The sequence below is a fragment of the Ranitomeya imitator genome, chromosome 5, assembly GCF_032444005.1.
Source record: "Ranitomeya imitator isolate aRanImi1 chromosome 5, aRanImi1.pri, whole genome shotgun sequence".
NCBI classification, from domain to species: Eukaryota; Metazoa; Chordata; class Amphibia; order Anura; family Dendrobatidae; genus Ranitomeya; species Ranitomeya imitator.
In genome coordinates, this window is record NC_091286.1 from 125051879 (window position 1) to 125072490 (window position 20612).

Consider the following 20612-nt stretch of genomic DNA (forward strand, 5'->3'; position numbering starts at 1 on the left):
CCAAGTAATGTATAATGAGGAAGACATAAATCCCACAATACGCCTATTGACTTGAAGCCATGCCTAGCTAGATGGCTAATTCACCTTAAGCCGGACTTTTAGATATATACCGTACCTATATCTAGAATTTGGAAGGAGCAATTGACAGGTATCGTTTTTTTTTTATGGAAATCATCAGTTCCTATGAACAACGAGTTAAGCCAGAATTACTCAGAAAACATTCACATAATGAATCCTTGCCAGGGAAAAGAAAACGGCGAATGCTCTCAAGTTAATAAGATTGGACAAGGGACAGCTAAGCCATCAGTACATTCAAAATTAAGGCAACATTGGCTCAGCCTAACTAAACATGACATTTGCAGCCAAAAGCCAGGGAACATCTAAGAATTACAGAATTATCTATGCTGGCTGGTGGTCAGAATACCTGGGCTTTGCATATAATAATCACGTGTGCTAAAGATTATTACAAATAGCTCTGCAGATGTATGAAGAAAATGTAGGAAACAATTTACTGCCGTCATTTAGAAATGGTAAAAGGAATCTGTCACCCGGTTTCTACCACCCATCTGTGAGCAGCATGATGTAGGGGCAGAAACCTGATTCCAGTGATATATCACTTACTGGGCTGCTTGTTGCAGTTTTGATAAAATCACTGTTTTATCTGCTGCAGATCTACAAATTCTCTGAGCACTAAGCTCTGTATTACCCAACCCACACCATTGATTGGCAGCTTTCTGCCTATGCACAGTGGACACGGATAACTGCCAATCAGTGATGGGGGCGTGATTACACAGAATTCATGAATAGCATTCATGGTAGTGGGTTTACTAGTCATCTACTGATAATCCCTTGCTGATAAAACTATGATTTTATCAAAACTACACCAAGAAGTCCAGTAAGTGAAACACAGATGGAATCAGGGTCTCCATCTCTACATTATGAAGCTCTTAGATGAACTGGCAACAATCTTGTGACAAACTCCCTTTAAAGGTTCTTTAAAAAAAAATAGTATTTTTATATGACTAGTAGCACTGCAGTAATATCAGACCAAGTGAGATCCTGACTGAGCTGTAATGTCCAGGACGCCCATGGTCATAATGTACACTTCTGAGTCTGAAGTATGAGATGCCCGTCTTAATAAATTAGCCCCATAAACTTTTGTATAATATAGGAAAGGTTTAGTAAATTTTTAATGCCAGTTTTTGGGGTACAGAAGATAATTAATTCACCCCTTTCAGTGTTAAGATTATTAGCTGTGCAACTAAAGCGCCTTAGATAAAGTGGAAAATTTCAACTCAAATAGCTCTGTCATCACACACAATAAAGTCATTCTAGTACTTTCTGAGACATTACACAATCATAACAATACCGCCTTCAGATCTTAATGCAAAAGTCACCAAGCGAGAAAATTAAAAAATGTTACATTTGTATCGCTATATTAGCCCTTATTCTCTATTTACCCTATTGATTGGATAAAATTAGGATAAAATTGGATGAATGGACCACAGATGATGGTAGTAAAAAGTAACTTCTGGGAATTCAGTCTCATGGGTACATACCAGCCCATCAGCAGGGGGTCTTACCATATCCACAGGCGAACTAAAGGTACCGTCACACATAGCGACGCTGCAGCGATACCGACAACGATCCGGATCGCTGCAGCGTCGCTGTTTGGTCGCTGGAGAGCTGTCACACAGACAGCTCTCCAGCGACCAACGATCCCGAGGTCCCCGGTAACCAGGGTAAACATCGGGTAACTAAGCGCAGGGCCGCGCTTAGTAACCCGATGTTTACCCTGGTTACCATCCTAAAAAGTAAAAAAACAAACGCTACATACTTACCTTCTGCTGTCTGTCCTCGGCGCTCTGCTTCTCTGGTCTGGCTGTGAGCGCCGGGCAGCCAGAAAGCAGAGCGGTGACGTCACCGCTCTGCTTTCCGGCTGACCGACGCTCACAGCCAGAGCAGGAGGAGAGCAGAGCACAGCGCTGGAGGACAGACAGCTGTAGGTAAGTATGTAGTGTTTGTTTTTTTACTTTTAGGATGGTAACCAGGGTAAACATCGGGTTACTAAGCGCGGCCCTGCGCTTAGTTACCCGATGTTTACCCTGGTTACTAGCAAAGACATCGCTGAATCGGTGTCACACACGCCGATCCAGCGATGTCTACGGGGAGTCCAGCGACGAAATAAAGGTACTGTCACACTAGACGATATCGCTAGTGATTCGTGACGTTGCAGCGTCCTCGCTAGCGATATCGTCCAGTGTGACAGGCAGCAGCGATCAGGCCCCTGCTGGGAGATCGCTGGTCGGGGAAGAAAGTCCAGAACTTTATTTCGTCGCTGGACTCCCCGTAGACATCGCTGAATCGGCGTGTGTGACACCGATTCAGCGATGTCTTTGCTGGTAACCAGGGTAAACATCGGGTAACTAAGCGCAGGGCCGCGCTTAGTAACCCGATGTTTACCCTGGTTACCATCCTAAAAGTAAAAAACCAAACAGTACATACTTACCTACAGCCGTCTGTCCTCCAGCGCTGCGCTCTGCTCTCCTCCTGCTGTGGCTGTGAGCGTCGGTCAGCCGGAAAGCAGAGCGGTGACGTCACCACTCTGCTTTCTGGCTGCCCGGCGCTCACAGCCAGACCAGAGAAGCAGAGCGCCGAGGACAGACAGCAGAAGGTAAGTATGTAGCGTTTGTTTTTTTACTTTTTAGGATGGTAACCAGGGTAAACATCGGGTTACTAAGCGCTGCCCTGCGCTTAGTTACCCGATGTTTACCCTGGTTACCGGGGACCTCGGATCGTTGGTCGCTGGAGAGCTGTCTGTGTGACAGCTCTCCAGCGACCAAACAGCGACGCTGCAGCGATCCGGATCGTTGTCGGTATCGCTGCAGCGTCGCTATGTGTGACGGTACCTTAAAGTTCTGGACTTTCTTCCCCGACCAGCGATCTCCCAGCAGGGGCCTGATCGCTGCTGCCTGTCACACTGGACGATATCGCTAGCGAGGACGCTGCAACGTCACGGATCGCTAGCGATATCGTCTAGTGTGACAGTACCTTAAGGACTGACATCAGCAGGACTCAACAATATACTGAACAGTTCTCCTACTATCTGTGTTCTGTATGTAACCCCTTCTCATGCACAGCACCAGGCAATCGCTGGTGCTCTAAAAATAATAACAATAGTACAAATTCTATTACGAACCCTAAAGGTACCGTCACACATAGCGACGCTGCAGCGATACCGACAACGATCCGGATCGCTGCAGCGTCGCTGTTTGGTTGCTGGAGAGCTGTCACACAGACAGCTCTCCAGCGACCAACGATCCGAGGTCCCCGGTAACCAGGGTAAACATCGGGTAACTAAGCGCAGGGCCGCGCTTAGTAACCCGATGTTTACCCTGGTTACCATCCTAAAAAGTAAAAAAAAACAAACGCTACATACTTACCTTCTGCTGTCTGTCCTCGGCGCTCTGCTTCTCTGGTCTGGCTGTGAGCGCCGGGCAGCCAGAAAGCAGAGTGGTGACGTCACCGCTCTGCTTTCCGGCTGACCGACGCTCACAGCCAGAGCAGGAGGAGTGCAGAGCACAGCGCTGGAGGACAGACGGCTGTAGGTAAGTATGTACTGTTTGTTTTTTTACTTTTAGGATGGTAACCAGGGTAAACATCGGGTTACTAAGCGCGGCCCTGCGCTTAGTTACCCGATGTTTACCCTGGTTACCAGCAAAGACATCGCTGAATCGGTGTCACACACGCCGATTCAGCGATGTCTACGGGGAGTCCAGCGACGAAATAAAGTTCTGGACTTTCTTCCCCGACCAGCGATCTCCCAGCAGGGGCCTGATCGCTGCTGCCTGTCACACTGGACGATATCGCTAGCGAGGACGCTGCAACGTCACGGATCGCTAGCGACATCGTCTAGTGTGACAGTAAGGCTACGTTCCCATAATGAGTATTTGGTGGGGGTTTTTTATGTTGCAGATTTTCTGCATTTTTCGGACTAAAAGACGCACTTTTTTCTTCCAAAAATGAGGAGGAAAATGGGGTGTGCGTTTTATAGTCCAGATGTACCTGCTCTGGCTGTGGTGGGGAGGTGGGGGAGCGGCAGAGCTGTGGGTCACAAAGGGCAGGAGCCGGTGGCTTCGGCTTACTCCTGTGTCTGCTGTTAAAGAGAAATTAATATTCACTGTATTCCACGCCGATGGGTGTGCAGGGCCGTGAATATTCATTTCTCTTTAATAGCATCCTCGTATGCATGGCGCTATCCTTATCCTGGTATGCGGGGCCCTCATCTCCCTCCTGGTGTGCATGGCGCCATCCTATCCTGGTATGATTGGCCCCATCCCCATCCTAGTATGCAGGCCTTCATCAGAAAAACATTAAAAAAAAAGTCATTACACTTACCTTCCTGTCCTCCCTCACAGCGTGTTGTTCCGTGCCAGCAGTTGCTTTATGCTTGCAAGCAGCGCATGGCAGGGACATCAAGCACTGCTTACAAGCCTAGGACAGTTGCCAGAATACTCACTACTCTCCACGATGGGACTATGTGCCTGGAGGGCAGCGAGTATTCATTGCTCTTTAATAGCGAGCACAGTGTCAGATAGAGGCTTCCTGCAGCTGCTGGGCTTTCAAGTGTCCCCGCTACTAAAGGGAATGAATATTCACTGCTCTCCACTCCCATAGGCATAGAATGCAGTGAATATTCATTCACTTTAGAAGCGGGGACATTTGAACGCCTGACACCTGCAGGAAGCCTGTGGCTGATACTGTGCTCGCTAATAAAGAGCAATGAATACTCACTGCCCTCCACGCACATAGACCTGGAGTGGGGAGCAGTGAGTATTCTGGCAGCTGTCATTCGCTTCTAAGCCGTGCATGATGTCCCTGCCATGCGCTGCTTGCAAGCATAAAGTAGCTGCTGGCACCGGAACAAGACGTTGCGAGGGAGCGCAGGAAGTTAAGTATAATGTTTTGGTTTTTTTAATGTATTTTTGATGGGGGCCCTGCATACCAGGATGGGGATGGAGGGACGATATATACTAGGATAAGGGATATTAAGTACAGAATTTACCACATTTTTTGCTTCAATTTTTTTCTAAGTTCCTCCTCTAAAACCTAGGTGCGTTTTATGGTCCGGTGCATCTTGTAGTCAGAAAAATTCCCTAAATTTGTGGACTTGCATTTTACTGCATTTTTCTTATTTTTTTTTTCAGGTGAGGTTCTTGTCCCCTTTTGGTGTGTCACTGCTTTGTTTTGGATACTTCCTGTTATTTAGCTTTAATAAAGCGTTATTAATAAAGTCATGTAACCTACAAGTGTTTCTTGTGCCTTTCCGCTGTGGAAATACACTAAAAACTTGTATGCAATATTTTATATGCAGATTTTCGTCATCTCATTCAAGTCTGGGTAACATCTGAAGATAAAACGCATATCTACTGCAAGAGGAATTTACATATTTCAGATTTTAAAAAAGCTCTGCATGTCAGTTTACACAGCATAAAAAAGCACTACAAGTCAGTTTACACAGCATATAAAAAGCACTACAGGTCAGTTTACATAGAGTAAAAAAAGCACTATAGGTCAATAGGTCAGTTTAAACAGCATAAAAAAGCACTACATGTCAGTTTACACAGAGTAAAAAAGCACTATAGGTCCGTTTACACAGAGTAAAAAAGTACTACAGGTCAGTTTACACAGCATATAAAAAGCACTACAGGTCAGTTTACACAGCATATAAAAAGCACTACAGGTCAGTGTACATAGAGTAAAAAAGCACTATAGGTCAATAGGTCAGTTTAAACAGCATAAAAAAGCACTACAGGTCAGTTTACACAGAGTAAAAAAGCACTATAGGTCAGTTTACACAGAGTAAAAAAAGCACTACAGGTCAGTTTGCACAGAGTAAAAAAAAGTACTATAGGTCAATAGGTCAGTTTAAATAGCATAAAAAAAATTACAGGTCAGTTTACACAGAGTAAAAAAGCACTATAGGTCAGTTTACACAGCTTAAAAACAGCACTTCAGGTCAGTTTACACCGAGTAAAAAAAGCACTGTAGGTCAGTTTACACAGAGTATAAAAGCACTATAGGTCAGTTTACACAGCGTAAAAAAAGCACTGTAGGTCAGTTTACACAGAGTATAAAAGCACTATAGGTCAGTTTACACAGCGTAAAAAAAGCACGACAGGTCAGTTTACACAGAGTAAAAAAAGCACTATAGGTCAGTTTACACAGAGTAAAAAAAGCACTACAGGTTAGTTTACAGAGTAAAAAAAGCACGACAGGTCAGTTTACACAGACTAAAAAAAGCACTGTAGGTCAGTTTACACAGCGCAAAAAAAGCACAACAGGTCAGTTTACACAGAGTAAAAAAGCACTATAGGTTAGTTTACACAGCGTAAAAAAAGCACTATAGGTCAGTTTACACAGAATAAAAAAACACTACAGGTCAATTTACACAGAGTAAAAAAAGCACTACAGGTTACCTTACACAGGGTAAAAAAAGAACGACAGGTCAGTTTACACAGAGTAAAAAAAAGCACTACAGGTTAGTTTACACAGAGTAAAAAAAGCACTACAGGTCAGTTTACACAGCGTAAAAAAGCACTACAGGTTACTTTACACAGGGTAAAAAAATCACTATAGGTCAGTTTACACAGGGTAAAAAAAAAACGTTACAGGTCAGTTTATATAGCGTAAAAAAAGCACAGTGGGCAGGAGGTTTCTATAAATCCCATCCACTTTGCTGGAACTGTAAGACGCTGCCTTTTTGAAAACATGCAGCAGCAAATACTGAACGCGGGAACTTAACCTTAGGGTGCCGTGTCACAGTGGCACTTTGGTCGCTACGACGGCACGATCCGTGACGCTCCAGAATCGCTCCAATATCGCTCCAGCGTCGTAGACTGCGGTCACACTTTGCAATGTACGACGCTGGAGCGATAACTTCACGACGTATTTGCGATGTAGAAGCTGTTGGTTACTATGCGCACATCGTATACAATATCGTGCACACCTTTGTTACACCATGCGATCATGCCGCCACAGCGGGACACTAGACGACGAAAGAAAGTTTCAAACGATCTGCTACGACATACGATTCTCAGCGGGGTCCCTGATCGCAGGAGCGTGTCAGACACTGCGAGATCGTAACTATATCGCTGGAACGTCACGAATCGTGCCGTCGTAGCGATCAAAATGCCACTGTGTGACGGTACCCTTATTCTCCCACCTCTGCTTAAGCCAGGACCCATGCATACTGCCACCTGGGTGTTGGGTGTCAGTGCAGTATACATCGGGTAATTTTATACTAGAATATACATAGTAATTACTCTATATTTAGCACACAGGTAAAATGCTGAAGATACAAATTAGTCACTGCAGCCTACCATCAAGAGTATCGCACTACACTTGACCATGAGACATTAGGTAATTAACATCTCTTTAATGTCAAGATTCATTAGCAATGATGCAGTTTACCTCCCAGATTTCAATCATTAGCTGTCACTGTGAGGACGTGCTTACACCGATTCCACATACTCATCAAATGTGACAAAATAACACTGGTCATCTCTATACGGATCTCACAAGTCACTACACACGGGAAATAAAGTAGTGAAGTTTGAATAATATTCAGTGATTTTGACCATTACTTTCAAGGAAAATGACATATTTCAACATAAATCCTAGTAAAAGGGATTGTCCACCTTTGTGGTTGATTTTTTTTTCTTACTTAAATACATGTAATTGGGGCTAAAAATCATCAATTGAAAACTTCACATGAGAAATCTGCTTTTCTACTGGAGGAGAGCGATGGACAGGTTTGGTCACTGCTCCTCCACCAGCAGCCATTGTATGGACTGGAGACCGGGATAAGAACCTGTTCTAGCTCTATAATAGTAACTGCCACAAGATCATGTTCCCAACACACCTGATAAAAGAAAAATAATATGGCCGACCCCAGTAACGCATTCTACAACCAGCAATAGACAGTGTAACAGCAGAAATAGAAGGAAAAAGGTGCAAAAATGTTAATTAAACCCAAATGCATAAATGATTTTAAGCTCCAATTGAATGCATTTAAGTAAGAAAAAATAATGTCCCCAAAGGTGGACGACCCCTTTAATGACTGCACACACAATGTGGTTGGAAAACAACACATAAAAATCAGGGTGGCAGATTTTACGTTTTGTGAAGAAATATACAAATGGGTGTGACAAGAAAGGAGGGACATTGTCCCTGCAGTGAGTAATATTGTCCAATCAGTACTGACTGGGCAGGGCACTCCCCTGAATGGCAACACCCAGTTGTCAATTTATTTATAAATATTCAGGAGCAACAACAGTACATGCAGTTATGACAAAAGATGCTCTTGAAATGTGATTTCATGGATTAAAAAAGCATTTGCAGGAACAGATAAGTCAGGTGACATGACAAGTCCACTTTAATGGAAATGGTTATATATTTTCACATCCAGCCCCGACTATCACGTAACTGATATGTTGTATGTAGGGATTATGCTAATTCCTCAGCAACATTTAAGATTGGACATTACAACAGATTTTTTTTTTTAAATGTAGTTCAACATAAGGCAATGAATTCTGACCCATTGATATTACGCAAATTAACTATTAACACCCCATCAATGGAAAACAGGGAGCACGTCTCCTACAAACAGAAGTGCTTGCAGAAAGATATTGATCAATGTTTTGCCACCTACAACATCATCTTCACAGGGTAAGAGAAAATGTTTTATTCCTATTATCATTGATAGCCTTTGCTCAATATTTTGGTCCACCAGGTTTGTTCTGCAGAAAATAGATGTAATATTTTCTGACATATATTGATTCCTCACCTTGAGGTAATAAACAGAAGACATAATGAAAGAAACCTACTTTCCACAGCTGAAACTCATCGGAATTTAGCATTATTATTATTATTATTAGAGTATTACAGGTTGCAAATTAAATTATATAGTTTTAGAAGGAAAAAACTGCTCAGCAGACGAATAGCTATAAGGTCTCCACTTTAGATCCACATAACATTTAAACGTTTCCAAATGAAATATAAAAGCTTAAAAACATATCATTCCAAGAAGAGAATGGCCTTCGTCTCCCATAGTGGCCTCCTTCATCTCCCATAGTGGCCTTACCTGTAGCTGCATCTTGAGCTGTCGTAAGCGACTGACATCCTGCTGGACCCCCTCACGTTGTGATGCATCCATGAGGACATTCACGGTGGTCTCGGCTTCCTGGATCCACTTCATGAAGTTCTCATGGTCCTTGACCAAGACCTGGAAATTCTTTAGCTCCTTCTCCAGCGTGCTTTGCCTTTCGCCAACCCTAAGAAAGAAGCGATATACATCAAAGATTTAATTAAGTTATACAAAATGATATATAGTTAAAGAAGTTATGAGAATGGGAAGAAAACGTATCCACAAACACGGTCAACAGTTTTTCTTTTTTTACTTTAATCGGAAAGCAAAATTCAGAAAGGAGACAAAGAAAGATGTGATTTGTTGTGTTGGACAGTAAAACTATTTACATATGGTATATTTATTTTTAATATATATTTATATGGCTAATTTTCATTAAAAAAATTAATAAAAATATAAAGCAGACAACAGTGTCTTATTTGCAATACTGCTCTTTAGGCCTTATTCCCATGTCGGTGTTTTTCACAGACGAGAAAAACTAATTGGGTTTCATCAATGATTTTTGTCAGAGTTTCATCAGAATTTTATTAGAGTTTGGACCGAGTTTCATCTGTTTTATGATACGTAAAAAGATCCTGTCAGTCCGTGAAAGGCAGACCAAAGTCGGGTGGCATCACAACGCCATAGACTTACAATGCAGATTTTGATCCAACACTCTCCACAATTTTGCCTAGAAAAATGCGACCAAGTTAATGACCCCATACACTAATATAGGTATGAGTACTATCTGTGAAAAACACATATAGCACATGTACACAAACAAAGGAAGTCTGAATGAGGCCTTTTTCATTCATTCCAAATTGCTCAAAGGCAAGTGATGCTTCAACTCCCAAACAGACTGCACCTTTCACCATCCTAAAAAAAGAGTATAGTGCAAGATAAAAAAAATAGCGATAATGCACAGAAAAGGGAGAGGTAACTTAGGTTACTTATTGGTGATGAAGAAAAATATATATTCGTAATTTATATATAGGTAACTAGATGGAGACCTGATGCTAGCGCATTGGGAGGGCGGTAATGTCATGATGGGGGCAGGCTTTGCAGCGTTGAGAATCTCTCCCCCATGTGCTCACCCACCTACCACTCTCTTTCCCCATGTGCTGACTTCTCCCCTCTGTGCTCTCTTCTTTGACCTGTCTACCCCATGTGCTGCCCCCCTTGTCGGCTGTCTATCTCCTTCCTGTGCTGTGTTCTCCCCTCATGCGCAAGAGGCTGCATACGGCGTATACAGTGTGTGTGTGTGGTGCGTACATAGTGTGTGTGTGGTGCATATGGCGTACACAGGGTGTGTGAAGCAATGGTGTTCTGCTGGTGGTACCGTGCAAGAGGCTGGTACCACCAGTAGTTCACATATTGAGACACCCATCACTTGGGTGTCCCGATATGGCGGTCAGTGAACTTCCGTCGCTTGGAATTCTGGGATCTGGACACATCTGGACGGAACAGGATGTGAAGACATTACAAGGTAAGTATATATTAACATTTAGCGTCATTCATGGTAGGACAGAAGAATGAGCTGACGCCATTCAATACGTCTAGTTAATGAGTACTGTATGTGTTTATGGCAATCTGTATCATTTATTGATCAAGAAAACGTTATGATAATTTTAGCTTGTAATGCCATGCCTGACCACTTGGTGCGCTGTAAAGGACAACAAGAGGTAACAAGAGTGTCAAATAGTTGAAGCAACAGTTTTCATGCACATATTTTGCACCACATGTGAAAATCTCTATAGGAAGACACAGCAGTTACCTTTTCTCATTGAAATTGAATTAAGGTGGTAATGATGCTTTAGGTTATGAGTGGGTGTCCCCCGGCTCGTTTATTCAGAGAGACATCACTTTAACAATTCTCAAACCTTTACTAGCTGAACCTTTTGTAATGAATAAAAGATATTTCTCTACATCCAGCAGATTTCCTGTCCAGTGAAGCAGCCGAAGGACAATGAACTCTGTGTCTACGTGGTACAGAATAGGTTATAATAAAAGGAAATAGCTTGTATTCAGTTCCACATGAGGTGTGAGGCTTAATCATTGTTTTATCAGTTAAAAAAAAAGAAAAATCTGTGACTTGTACAATTAAAACTAGAAAGGAAGTAAAAGCAGCAGAATGTAATTAAGAACAAAACAAAGTGTACTCGCTACAAGAAATTCAGCTACATAGGTCCAATAAATGGTTGAATAAAGGAACACATGTAGATAACTTGGACTGCTTCCCACCCCCTTCCCATGGTACCACCACAAGGGAAATGAGGCATTTCACACTCCCTATTAAAATCAATGGGCGGTAGGTATAATGTAGGTGGAGGGGCTCTTTATAGCCATTCCGCCTTGTATACAGGGGTCTGCCCTAAATAAAGAATTCCCTAGTAAGATACTTTGAACATAAAACCCATTGAAGGCATCACTAAATGTGAAGGCAAAGAATATGACGTGGTTAAATACAATTATTCAGTACTCCATAACTTATTCTAAACTGCACAACTCTTTAAGCTGCCGTCACACTAGCAGTATTTGGTCAGTATTTTACATCAGTATTTGTAAGCCAAAACCAGGAGTGGGTGATAAATACAGAAGTGGTGCATATGTTTCTATTAGACTTTTCCTCTATTTGTTCTACTACTGGTTTTGGCTTACAAATACTGATGTAAAATACTGACCAAATACTGCTAGTGTGACGGCAGCCTGACTTACACCCTGTTCGGCCCGATGAGACCCCAGTAGGAAAAGCTTGAAAAGTCCTGGTTCAATACATGATCCCAGCCTCAAGTCATACCTAACATAACATATTCTGCAAAGCTGGAGAACATTCACATTTTCAGAAAAAAGTAAGCAAACTTAAGCTGCATGCTAACATTTTTGGGTAAGTATGAGGATTGATCAACAATTTTTTCTTGTGAACAAAGATTTCTCATTAAGTGCTAAACACCAAGAACCTCATGTTCCAAACATTATACTTATAAATGTAAATACATAAATATATATATATATATATACATATATACACACACACACACACATACATATACATACATATATAGAGAGGGTTTTTCCCACAAAGTACATATTATTTAAAGGGAACCTGTCACCCCCCTCAGGCGTTTGTAACTAAAAGAGCCACCTTGTGCTGCACAAATGCTGCATTCTGACAAGGTGGCTCTTTTAGTTATGATGCCTGCACACGCTGAAATAATCACTTATAAAATAAGCCCCCTCTTACCCTGAAATCGCCAGGGAGGCGGCTCTTTCCTTCCTAATCAGACGCAGCACAGCCGTCACTCCGGGCCTGTGCACGCCGGGCGCCGCCTCCTCAGCGTTGTTTGAATCTGTCCCGAAGCCTGCACTGTGTTGTTAACCCTTGGGCATGCGCAGTGAATGCTGCCCGTCCACTGTCCTCATTTGCAGTCTAGCTGACTGCGCCTGTGCGGCCGCCGCAATGTGAATAAATCAGAAGACACTGCGGGGCGGGATGTCTGGCAGGGCGGCCGCACAGGCGCAGTCAGCTAGACTGCAAATGAGGACAGTGGACGCGGCGCCCGGAGCGCACAGGCCCGGAGTGACGGCTGTGCTGCGTCTGATTAGGAAGGAAAGACCTGCCTCCCTGGCGATTTCAGGGTAAGAGGGGGAACATTTTATAAGTGATTATTTCAGCATGTGCAGGCTTCATAACTAAAAGAGCCACCTTGTCAGAATGCAGCATTTGTGCTGCACAAGGTGGCTCTTTTACTGTAGTTACAAACGCCTGAGGGGGGTGACAGGTTCACTTTAATAGATATTGAATAAAAATCAATTCCGCAATTAAATGTGTTAAAAAAATGTTCCTGTCTCGAGATACTTGTGCCCCTCTTATGTTCTGTGTGATTGCTGTGTCTGACTGTGTGGGACCGTGGTCAGATATACCACTTCTCCTGGGTGGGGGGGGGGGAGCAAAGGAGAGTATACAGACAGGACAACAGGGGATCGCAGCTGATTCTTTCTATAAGGTAAGACAATAAGGTAATAATAATAATAAAAGTAGAGATGGGCAAACCCGAACAGAAATGTTCGGCATTCGTACCCAGGGGCGCCGCTATCATGAGGCAAGTTGAGCCCTTTGCTTCAGGCGGCAGTCCTCACTGAAAGACAGGGGGCGGCAGAGCGGCAGTCAGAACATGTGGTGCCGACTCTTCATAATCCCTGACATTTGCTGAGCATCACTAGTGCGGTGCGCGCGCCCCGGCTCATAACCCCCAACCTATTGGCTGATCTGTGTGCACAGGACCTGTGATGAGGTCACAGGAGGGGCAGAGTCAGGGGTCACATGATCGGGACCTCCATGGATTGCAGGACTCTGCTGTGCTGGTTGCCATGGTAAGCTACCTTATGTGTGGGGTCAGGAGGGGTTTACAATGTGGATGCAGCAGGGCCGTGTGTGTACGAGGTGTACGGAGTGAAGCCTTGTGTGTATGAGGTGAGCGGAGCCATGTGTGTATGAGGTGAGTGGAGCCGTGTGTATGAGGTGTACAGAGCGGAGCTGCATGTAGATGAGGTGTACGGAGCAGAGCCGGGTGTGTATGAGGTGTACGGAGCAGAGCTGCGTGTGTGTGAGGTGTACGGAGTGGAGCCGCGTGTGTATGAGGTGTACTGAGCGGAGCCGTGTGTGTATGAGGTGTACGAAGCAGAGCCGTGTGTGTATGAGGTATACGGAGCGCAGCCGTGTGTGTATGAGGTGTGCAGAGCTGCATGTGTATGAGGTGAGTGGAGCCGTGTGTGTATTAGGTGTAAGGAGAGGAGCCGCTTGTGTATGAGGTGTACGGAGCAGAGCCAGGTGTGTATGAGGTGTACAGAGCGGAGTTGCGTGTGTATGAGGTGTACAGAGAGGAACCTCGTGTGTATGGAGCGGAACCGCGTGTGTGTGAGGTGTACGGAGCGGAGCCGCGTGTGTACGAGGTGTACGGAGAGGAGCCACATGTGTACGAGGTGTACGGAGCGGAGCCGGGTGTGTATTAGGTGTACGGAGCAGAGCTGGGTGTGTATTAGGTGTATGGAGCGGAGCTGCATGTGTATGAGGTGTATGGAGCAGAGCCGGGTGTGTATGAGGTGTATGGAGCGGAGACGTGTGTTTACGGAGCGGAGCCTTGTGTGCAAGGTGTACGGAGCGCAGCCGCGTGTGTAGGAGTAACTGTGTGTGGCCATTATATGGTACGCAGTATCATGTGTGGCCATTATACAGTATTGAGCACTGTGTGTGGCCATTATACAGTATGGAGCATCATGTGGGGCCATTATACAGTATGGAGCATCATGTTTGGCCATTATACAGTATGGAGCATCATGTGGGGCCATTATACAGTATGGAGCATCATGTGGGGCCATTATACAGTATGGAGCATCATGTGGGGCCATTATACAGTATGGAGCATCATGTGGGGCCATTATACAGTATGGAGCATCATGTGGGGCCATTATACAGTATGGAGCATCATGTGTGGCCATTATACAGTATGGAGCATCATGTGTGGCCATTATACTGTATAGAGCAATATATGGGGCTCATTATTCTTTATGGAGCACTGTGGTGCCCAGAATACTGTATAGAGGACTATACTGTCTGATTTATGATCTATTGTAGAATGTATAATAGTTATCACTAATGTAATATATGGGGGGACTGTATATGAGATGGGAGCCCTATAGGGGGGCTGTACTGTATATGTGTTTGGGGGGGCACCGTTTTGAAGTTCGCCTCAGGCAACAGTGTGGCTAGGTTCACCCCTGTTCGTACCGGACAGTCATTGTTGTGACATGAATGCCGAACACAAACTTTCTGCTGAAGTCCGGCGCAGTGTTTGGGAGGAAAGGGAGAGAGAGAGAGGAAAGAGGAGACAGCGAGAGATAATTTTTTTCTTTTCTTAGCAGTTTGGGTATTGATTATTTTCAACGGGGTTCAGCTTCTGGCGGAAGTTCGGGTACTGTCCTGGTACCGAAACTAAACTTTTTAGGTACCAAAACCTGAACTTCCACTGGTCCACCCACCCCTGAAGACAAGACTTTAAACAGGCAGTGGAATGTTTTTTTCTTTACAGAAACCAGCAGCTGCGATTCTGTCCTGTCTGCATTCTCTTTTCCTTCCTTCCCTGCCCAGGAGCTGTGGTATGATCAGACCATGTTCCTGTACAGTCAGACACGGCCATTACACAGTACACAGCAGGGGCACATATATAAGATTATCTCAGCACAGGAACATTTTTTTTAACAAATCAAATTGTGAAACTTATTTTTATTCCAAGATCTATTGATTAAACTGTACTTTGTTTGTGGGAAAACCCCTAAGTAGTTAGAAGGGGTTGTCTAGTTGTGGACAACCCCCTTTAATCCATTTGGCATAGATGCAATGATGAGTTGTATCTTGACCAGGGGAATATTGGCTCACTCCTCATACAAAATCACGAAAATGACTCTACACGAAATAGGTTTTCATAATTGATCTTACTTAAAGGGAATCTGTCACCCCAAAAATCGTATATGAGATAAGACCACCGGCATCAGGGGCTTATCTACAGCATTCTGTAATGCTGTAGATAAGCCCCCAACGTAACCTGAAAGGTAAGAAAAACAGGTTATATTATACTCGCCCAGGGGACGTCCCGCTGAGGTCCGGATGCGACGAGCGTTGCGGTCCGGGTCAGACGCCTCCTATCTTCATACGATGATTTCCTCTTCTTGTCTTCCTGCCGCGGATCCGGCACAGGCGTACTTTGTCTGCCCTGTTGAGGGCAGAGCAAAGTACTGCAGTGCGCAGGCGCTGGGCCTCTCTGACCTTTCCCTGCGCACTGCAGTACTTTGCTCTGCCCTCAACAGGGCAGACAAAGTACTCCTGCGCCAGAGCTGCGGCAGGAAGACAAGAAGAGGACAACATCGCATGAAGATAGGAGGCGCCGCACCCGGACCGCTACGCCCATCGGACCGGACCGCAGTGGGACTGCCCCTGGGTGAGTATAATATAACCTGCTTTTCTCATCTTTTAGGTAACATCGGGGGCTTATCTACACCATTCCAGAATGCTGTAGATAAGCCCCTGATGCCGGTGGCCTTAGCTCGTATACGATTTTTGGGGTGACAGATTCCCCTAAATACTAGAGAATGTTATACAATGTTTAACTCACATCATCTTACAGAAAAGCACGCTAATTTCCTGCAAGCAATTCCTCCCACGCAATGCAACAATCATATGTTCCTTTATGTCCAGATTTATATTTAATTAATTATCTGACTAAAGACTGAAGTCATTCAAGCCACTCAAAATAGAAAAAAATGGTATTCTAGATTTGTTATGAGTATTGAATCATTCCTCAAAGCTTTCCGCACAAAGGCCAAGTATTCTGTCCCCAACCTCTACCATTTCTTCTACGCAGCTGACCTACCTTAATGTACAGCAATGTAAAGGTTTTCAGTCTTGCAGGAGCCTACTGAGACAATACATTTTCGGATGACAGATTGCGTTCGCTTGGAGCCATGCCCCATCCAATCCTTCAATCATGTCACCAGAACATTTTCTTTTTACGACACAATGTCTTCCCCAGGTTAGCAATGAACTAGCAAAAAGCTCGGAGTAACTATTCTGTGCATGGCAGTTAATAAATGACAACCGCTTATAGGGACGTTAAATAATCCCCCCAGGTAAAAAGCTCATTTTGTGACATGATTATACAGTCTCCATTAATGGCCGCTATGGAAATATAGTAATATACAGTAAGTGGACAAGTTAACAGGTCTCCACACACACACAGGAGGGTCCCTAATGGGGGTGGGGGGGACATATGGATAATGGTTGTCAAAGTTAAAACAGATCCCTTAAAGGTAACGTTATTTGTCTGTTAGCTACCGTAATCAGCTGCTTGACAATGCTCATGCTGGTACTAAGTATCAAAGCACATTTTTACAGCATTAAATCACCACAAGAGGAATACACAGAGAGTCAGTTTAGGGTGGGATTACACTTTGTTAACTTACCGCTTACAGGTTACATATCTGCAGGTCACTCAATAGCCTGTGCCCTCCACAATTCATGTGCACAAATAATGATTGGAAATAGAACGTTCTGTGTGCACATGTAACACAGGTAATTAGATACAGAGGCACAGTGCAAGGGTTAAGGCCTCTTTCACACTTCCGTCTTTCAGCTTCTGTCACAATCCGTCGATTTTAGAAAATCGGTCAGCGACGCATCCTGCGCTGCCCGTCGTCGGCTATAATGGAAGCCTATGGACGCAGGATCCGTCGCTGACCGTCACACACAGGAATCCAGCGACAGATCACGTTTTTCCCCTGTGAGCATGCCCGGAAGGATTTTCAAATCCGGGAAAAAGTCAGTCTCTCTCTCTCTCTCTCTTCATCCGTCGAAAAAACGGATCCGTTGCATCAATTTTTCACAATCTGCGCCGGATCCGTTTTTTTCCAACATTCGCCGAGTTGAGCCTGATGCAAAAAAACCTGATGTGTGAAAGTAGCCTAAAGGTACCGTCACACTCAGCAACTTTGCAACGAGAACGACAACGATCCGTGACGTTGCAGCGTCCTGGATAGCGATCTCGTTGTGTTTGACACGCCGCTGTGACATCGCTGGTCGGAGCTAGAAGTCCAGAACTTTATTTCATGGTCAGGTCGGCGTGTATCGTCATGTTTGACATCAAAAGCAACGATGCCAGCAACGTTTTACATGGAGCTAACAACCAGCGAGAACGATAAGTACCTCACTGGATCGCTCCTGCATCGTTCTGGAGTTGCTGTGTTTGACATCTCTACAGCGACCTAAACAGCGACGCTCCAGCGATCGGCTCAATGTCTATATCGCTGCAGCGTCGCTGAGTGTGACGGTACCTTTAGCGTGACTCAGGTGCCCGGTGTTCTCCCGTCATTGTTCTCAGCAGTACATGCTCTGTGTACACAGAATCATGTGCTGCTGAGAATGAGGAATTTTTAAACAAGCTGAAAAATCATTTCACCCGACTAATTTGTTGGGAGATCAGCTATTTATGTTTAACTAGTATCATTCTTTATACTACGAAGTAACATAATTTATTAAGACTTTGCAAATTATCTTGTCTGGGAAGTCTGCTTCTTTCTCAGCCAGGACTGGTCTTTGGCACTCAAAATTCTCAGTTTATGGGTAAAATCTATCATCAGTAAAGAAAGATTGTTACATTACGGAGATAGGATATAAGTACTGATGAGCGAACGTGCTCGGATAGTGTGTTATCTGAACATGCTGGGGTGCTATCCGAGCATCTGGGCGTTCTCCGATAATATGTTTGAATCCCTGCAACTGCATGTTTTGTGGCTGTTAGACAGCAGCAATACATGTGGGGATTTCTGTTATGGCCGGCAATCAGGCAACACAGTGTGCAGTAATCAGCGCACATACAGAGATCTGGCAATAACCAAAAACAATAGGACGAGCTCTGAGACGTGGAATCTCTGTAGACTGCAGTACCTGATCTATCCTCACACAACTATAAGCAGCAGTGGATTGCGCCTATCACTACCTATGCAACTCGGCACTGCCTGAGGAGCTGACTAGCCTGAAGATAGAAATACAAGCCTGACTTACCTCAGAGAAATACCCCAAAGGAATAGGCAGCCCCCCACATATAATGACTGTTAGCAAGATGAAAAGACAAACGTAGGAATGAAATAGATTCAGCAAAGTGAGGCCCGATATTCTAGACAGAGCGAGGATAGCAAAGAGAACTATGCAGTCTACAAAAAACCCTAAAACGAAAACCACGCAAAGGGGCAAAAAGACCCACCGTGCCGAACTAACAGCACGGCGGTGCACCCCTTTGCTTCTCAGAGCTTCCAGCAAAAGTTAATAGCAAGCTGGACAGAAAAAACAGAAAACAAACTAGAAGCACTTATCTAGCAGAGCAGCAGGCCCAAGGAAAGATGCAGTAGCTCAGATCCAACACTGGAACATTGACAAGGAGCAAGGAAGACAGACTCAGGTGGAGCTAAATAGCAAGGCAGCCAACGAGCTCACCAAAACACCTGAGGGAGGAAGCCCAGAGACTGCAATACCACTTGTGACCACAGAAGTGAACTCAGCCACAGAATTCACAACAGTACCCCCCCCTTGAGGAGGGGTCACCGAACCCTCACCAGAACCCCCAGGCCGACCAGGATGAGCCACATGAAAGGCACGAACAAGATCTGGGGCATGGACATCAGAGGCAAAAACCCAGGAATTATCTTCCTGAGCATAACCCTTCCATTTGACCAGATACTGGAGTTTCCGTCTAGAGACACGAGAATCCAAAATCTTCTCCACAATATACTCCAATTCCCCCTCCACCAAAACAGGGGCAGGAGGCTCCACAGATGGAACCATAGGTGCCACGTATCTCCTCAACAACGACCTATGGAATACATTATGTATGGAAAAGGAGTCTGGGAGGGTCAGACGAAAAGACACCGGATTGAGAATCTCAGAAATCCTATACGGACCAATAAAACGAGGTTTAAATTTAGGAGAGGAAACCTTCATAGGAATATGACGAGAAGATAACCAAACCAGATCCCCAACACGAAGTCGGGGTCCCACACGGCGTCTGCGATTAGCGAAAAGCTGAGCCTTCTCCTGGGACAAGGTCAAATTGTCCACTACCTGAGTCCAGATCTGCTGCAACCTGTCCACCACAGAATCCACACCAGGACAGTCCGAAGACTCAACCTGTCCTGAAGAGAAACGAGGATGGAACCCAGAATTGCAGAAAAATGGAGAGACCAAGGTAGCCGAGCTGGCCCGATTATTAAGGGCGAACTCAGCCAACGGCAAAAATGACACCCAATCATCCTGGTCAGCGGAAACAAAACATCTCAGATATGTTTCCAAGGTCTGATTGGTTCGTTCGGTCTGGCCATTAGTCTGAGGATGGAAGGCCGAGGAGAAAGATAGGTCAATGCCCATCCTACCACAAAAGGCTCGCCAGAACCTCGAGACAAACTGGGAACCTCTGTCAGAAACAATATTCTCAGGAATGCCATGTAAACGAACCACATGCTGGAAGAACAAAGGCACCAAATCAGAGGAGGAAGGCAATTTAACCAAGGGCACCAGATGGACCATTTTAGAAAAGCGATCACAGACCACCCAAATGACCGACATTTTTTGAGAAACGGGAAGGTCAGAAATGAAATCCATCGAAATATGTGTCCAAGGCCTCTTCGGGACCGGCAAGGGCAAAAGCAACCCACTGGCACGTGAACAGCAGGGCTTAGCCCTAGCACAAATTCCACAGGACTGCACAAAAGCACGCACATCCCGTGACAGAGATGGCCACCAGAAGGATCTAGCAACCAACTCCCTGGTACCAAAGATTCCTGGATGACCGGCCAGCACCGAACAATGAAGTTCAGAGATAACTCT

The 20612-nt window shown here is 44.6% G+C and overlaps 1 protein-coding gene across 2 annotated transcripts in view; it reads right to left on the reverse strand.

Annotated features, from left to right (window-relative positions):
- UTRN (utrophin) overlaps positions 1-20612 on the reverse strand; it is a 930516-nt gene that overhangs the window by 459229 nt on the left and 450675 nt on the right. For both annotated transcript variants that reach the window (XM_069769124.1, XM_069769123.1), the window contains exon 53: positions 9146-9335. In XM_069769124.1, the coding sequence (XP_069625225.1) occupies positions 9146-9335 (190 nt within the window). The remainder of the gene's footprint in view (positions 1-9145; positions 9336-20612) is intronic.